This window comes from Pavona decussata, unplaced genomic scaffold (genome assembly GCF_977016875.1).
Source record: "Pavona decussata unplaced genomic scaffold, jaPavDecu1.1 SCAFFOLD_262, whole genome shotgun sequence".
NCBI lineage: Eukaryota > Metazoa > Cnidaria > Anthozoa > Scleractinia > Agariciidae > Pavona > Pavona decussata.
The window spans coordinates 1,430,365-1,435,723 of record NW_028145665.1 but is presented as its reverse complement, the minus strand read 5'-3'; the positions used below and the strand labels follow the sequence as shown (position 1 = coordinate 1,435,723).

Sequence of the window (5,359 nt, the reverse complement as noted above, 5' to 3'; positions counted from 1 at the left end):
TAAATTTTAATCTGTAGAGTAGTTTAGTTTCCATACAGTTTCTACTGATTTATTCCACAAATGAACATGCACAAGTAAAATGAAGAGAAAACGCAACTCATCTCTTCTTATTCAGGATGTGTATACTGAAAGAGTTACACACATGTATATATCTGCTGGTGAAAAGGTGAAACGTTTATGGTTGCAAACTTGAACGTTCCCTACAGTTATAAAGTCATAGTTAGGCAAGACAATTCTTGTTCTTTAATTAATTTATGGTATCCTCTGCTTTGTTACCGTTTATTAATTTAATACGCTAGCATTCCTTTTTTAATAGAGTTAAGGTTGACGGTGTTTACAATAAACCACTTATCTTATTGCAATTTTACGAAATAATTAACAAGTTGGTAGTATATTTGACATAGCCGCGATAAAACTGCCGTTGTCAACAAACAGTGGACTTATTAGTCATCTCGTTTTTAACTTTCATTGCAGTACCATGGCTTTAACAAACTTAACTGAAGATGGAAAGAACAAATCCTACGCAGAACAGGCTTGTTCAGTAGAAATCACCGAAGGAATACACAACCAGTTGATATTTTTTTCAGTGATATACAGTTTTCTGTCCATTACTGCAATTCTGGGGAATATTCTGATCCTAGTTGCGCTTCACAAGGAGTCTTCACTTCATGCGCCGTCCAAACTCTTGTTTCGTACCTTGGCGATAACTGATCTGTGTGTTGGTATCATCCCAGTCCCGCTAAAAATTTTTTTTGGATGTCTGCGACAAACAAACGATGGAACATTTGTCGCTACACAAGTACTGCAATCTTTGTCACAGGATGTGTTTTCTGTTCAGTGTCTTTGTTGACACTGACTGCAATAAGCGTGGACAGACTTCTTGCTCTGTTGTTAGGAATCAGATACAGACAAGTTGTAAATGTGAAGCGAATATATGCAACTTTAACTGTTTTTTGGATTTTAACGATTGTCTTCATAACAATGTACTTTGTCAATTACCAAATTATGCTATGGTATGGTAAGATACTTCTATTTCTGTGTTTAGTTACATCAGTGTGTTCTTACACAAGAATTTTCTTTCTTCTCCGATATAATCAAACTCATGTACAAAATCATGTTCACCAAGCACAACCGAGCCAAACAGTTCCTCTCAACATAGCGCGATACAGAAAGACAGTGTCCAGTGCATTGTGGGTGCAGTGGGCTTTAGTTGTTTGTTATCTACCATTTGGTATACTTCTGGTTTTGAACACTCAAAAGATGCCAACAGCATCTGACTTCCTTGCTAGGGAATGTACAGTGATTTTAGTTTACTTAAATTCCTCATTAAATCCGATTCTTTACTGCTGGAAGATCAGAGAAGTTAGACAAGCAGTGAAGGACCTGTTGAGACTACATTGTTTTTCGTAGAGTTAAACATCAAGACACATTCAATCCGATAACTAAAAGTTGTTAGTTATAGCTTTGTTTCTTCCTCTTTGTACCGTTATTGTAGCTTCTTAAAAAGTTTAATTCATGTGTTCTTGTGCAGAGCCAGATGCTTTATTCAAAATTAATAAGTAATAATAATAGTAATGATAATAATTAAGTGTTTACTTATAGTGAGCAATTTTCATGGCGAGATTAACCACTGCTCATTACATTATGTAAGAACTAACATCTCAGACAAGTAAACGTCAAAAAAGCGATTAAAACAGAACAAAAATACGCCTTTTCGAGATGCTGTGTTTTCAAAAGTTTCTTTAAAAGCAATCAACAGTCTGAGCACCGCTTATCTTGGCAGCCAACCGTCGTTCCACAGTTTTCGGGCTGACACTGAAAACGAACGGTCGCCTTGCATTGTGGTACAAGGTAAAGTTCCTTCTGTGGATGGGAGTTACCAAGTAAACTGGCTGAATTTTGGCAAGATTGCAAATACATGACGGCGCTTGTTCCCGTGGAGAGCTTTAAGAGCTTTATGTTTATCTAATATCTTCTCATACATATGGAGATTTCAATGGACTTGCTCTTTGGTTAAACGTTTACCCAGCTTCTGGCAAATAACTTAAAATTGCAACAACATGCAGTGATCAACAAATGTGACACGTGTCATAAAGTGTAATAAACTTTGTCGTATTTTGTCAATCGGTAAAAACTTAGCTTTCAAGGCAGCTTTATTCAACTTTCAACTTCCAATTATAAATGTCAGAGAACGGAAAGCACCTGTCACAAATTGTAATACCAGTTGTCTTCAGTTTTAATACTTGTTGTAAATTTTTATAACCTTTGTCGTAATTTATCAATCAGTAGAAGTATCAGCTTTACACAACTTTTTATTACGATACTTAAATTACGGAAACTGTTCACAGTTTTCTACCCAAACGAAAAAAAAAAATCATTTTGACATGTCAAGGTGATTGAATGAAGGATTTCGTCTAATTGAATTCAGATACCGCACATTAACGGCATCGCTACATCACTTAACTATAAAAACTGCAGAATCCTGACAATTTCGGAAATATTTTTTTCTTGTCAATTGGCCTTAGTGGGCCTCCCTTTTCGACCGCCGGTTAAAAAAGCTTTTGCGGTCTCAAAAATTTTGAACCAAATTAATTTAAAATCGGATGTGCTGAATAAGTAAAGTAAACTGGCCTGCCACTACTGACTCTCAACCCAGCTGATTGATCCGAGGTAGCTGACAAATAAGAAAGATGTTCACCTATAAGCTTCTGTGTCTTAATTCGTTTTCAATATCTGATCTGCACGAACATCACGTGGGTTGAGCCAAGCATATGCAACAAAAGTACAATTGGAGAGAAGATTTAAACGTGAGTGTTTGAACTTGTCTATAAACTTGTCACAAATTTTAATCTGTAGAGTGGGGAAAGGGAAAGTTTAGTTTCCATACAGTTTCTACTGATTTATTCCACAAATGAACATGCACAAGTAAAATGAAGAGAAAACACAACTCATCTCTTCTTATCCAGGATGTGTATACTGAAAGAGTTACACACATGTATATATCTGCTGGTGAAAAGGTGAAACGTTTATGGTTGCAAACTTGAACGTTCCCTACAGTTATAAAGTTATAGTAAGGCAAGACAATCCTTGCTCTTTAATTAATTTATGGAATCCTCTGCCTTGTTACCGTTTATTAATTTAATACGCTAGCATTCCTTTTTTAATAGAGTTAAGGTTGACGGTGTTTGAAGTAAGCCACTTATCTTATTGCAAATTCACGAAATAATTAACAAGTTGGTAGTATATTTGACATTGCCGCGATAAGACTTCCGTTGTCAACAAACAGTGGACTTATAAGTTAGCACGTTTTTAACTTTCATTGCAGTGCCATGGCCTGAATAAACTTAACTGAAGATGGAAAGACCAAATCCTACCTTGAACAAGCTTGTTCAGTAGAAATCATCGAAGGAATACACAACCAGTTGATATTTCTTTCAGTGATAAACAGTTTTCTGTCCATCACTGCAATTCTGGGGAATACTCTGATCCTAGTTGCGCTTCACAAGGAGTCTTCACTTCATGCGCCGTCCAAACTATTGCTTCGTACCCTGGCGATAACTGATCTGTGTGTTGGTATCATCCCAGTCCCGCTTAAAATTATTTTTTGGATGTCTGCGACAAACAAGCGATGGAACATTTGTCGCTACACACATACTGCAATCTTTGTCACAGGATATGTTTTCTGTTCAGTGTCTTTGTTGACACTGACTGCAATAAGCGTGGACAGACTTCTCGCCCTGTTGTTAGGAATCAGATACAGACAAGTTGTAAATGTGAAGCGAATATATGCAACTTTAACTGTTTTTTGGATTTTACCAATTGTCTTCATACCAATGTACTTTGTCAATTACCAAATTATGTTATGGTATGGTAAGACACTTATATTTCTGTGTTTAGTTACATCAGTTTGTTCTTACACAAGAATTTTCTTTCTTCTCCGATATAATCAAACTCATGTACAAAATCATGTTCACCAAGCACAACCGAGCCAAACAGTTCCTCTCAACATAGCGCGATACAGAAAGATAGTGTCCAGTGCACTGTGGGTGCAGTTGGCTTTAGTAGTTTGTTATCTACCATATGGTATACTTCTGGTTTTGAACACTCAAAAGATGCCAACAGCATCTGTTTTCCTTGCTAGGGAATGTACATTGATTTTAGTTTACTTAAATTCCTCATTAAATCCGATTCTTTACTGCTGGAAGATCAGAAATGTTAGACAAGCAGTGAAGGACCTGTTGAGACTACATTGTTTTTCGTAGAGTTAAACATGGAGGCACATTCAATCCGATAACTAAAGTTGTTAGTTATAGCTTTGTTTCTTCCTCTTTGTATCGTTCTTATAGCTTCTTAAAAGTTTAATTCATGTGTTCTTGTACAGAGCCAGATGCTTTATTCAAAATTAATAAGTAATAATAATAGTTATGATAATAATTAATTGTTTACTTATAGTGAGCAATTTTCATGGCGAGATGAACCACTGCTCATTACATCATATAAGAACTAAGATCTTAGACTAGTAAAAATCAAAAAAGAGATTAAAACAGAACAAAAATACGCTTTTTCGAGATAACGTGTTTTCAAAAGTTTCTTAGAACAATCAACAGTCTGAGCACCGCTTGTCTTGGCAGGCAACCGTCGTTCCACAGTTTTCGGGCTGACACTGAAAAGGCACGGTCGCCTTGCATTATGGTACAAGGTAGAGTTCCTTCTGCGTATCAGAGCTTATATCCAAAGTTACTGAGTAGCTGGCTTAATTTTGGCAAGATTGCAAATACATGACGGCGGTTATTGGCAACCAGAACACAAGATATAAGATTCCGACAATGTCTGAAAAATCTGCACCATCTTTAATTTTAACTTTAATTTCTTTTCGACCAGTTTTCAAATCAGAGTTGTTGGACCTCCCCCCCCCCCCCCCCCCTGCTGACAAGTTGGTCCCAGTATATGAAGATGTTCAGTTGCGTCTTAGTTTATATTTCGTGGATTTAGCTAATATATGAGCAAGAAGTATAACGGAAGGGTTGATCCTTAAACGTAAACGTTCTGAGCTCACAGTATAATAACTTGCAAAAATTTACCACAGGATTTTAAATATGTAATTTTATATATATATCTTTAACCAGCGTAACGTTATATTTGTTATCAGATACGAATCCAGTTTGATAGAGACCCAACCGGGTGAAAAGAAGGCCGCATAAATTGGAAGAGGAATTTTAAACTGTTAAACCTTCCAGTGGCAGACCAAATACACAATTTTCTGTAAACCATCCTTATGGAATATTTTAAGCCTGGTGAATAAATAATATGTATTATTCAATAAATAACACAGGCGTACTCGGAAAAAAATCCGAGTGCT

At 36.3% G+C, this 5,359-nt stretch overlaps 1 protein-coding gene and 1 pseudogene across 1 annotated transcript; both read left to right on the top strand.

Annotated features, from left to right (window-relative positions):
* The first annotated feature begins 457 nt into the window (after window positions 1–457).
* On the top strand, window positions 458–2,115 carry LOC146456064 (histamine H2 receptor-like; annotated as a pseudogene).
* Window positions 2,116–3,344: 1,229 nt separating this feature from the next.
* LOC146456063 (adenosine receptor A3-like) lies at window positions 3,345–4,786 on the top strand (the record flags this gene model as incomplete). Its single annotated transcript, XM_085093644.1, has 1 exon — window positions 3,345–4,786. A coding segment is annotated over one exon (918 nt), but the record flags the coding sequence as incomplete, so codon positions are not given.
* Between the last annotated feature and the right edge of the window lie 573 nt (window positions 4,787–5,359).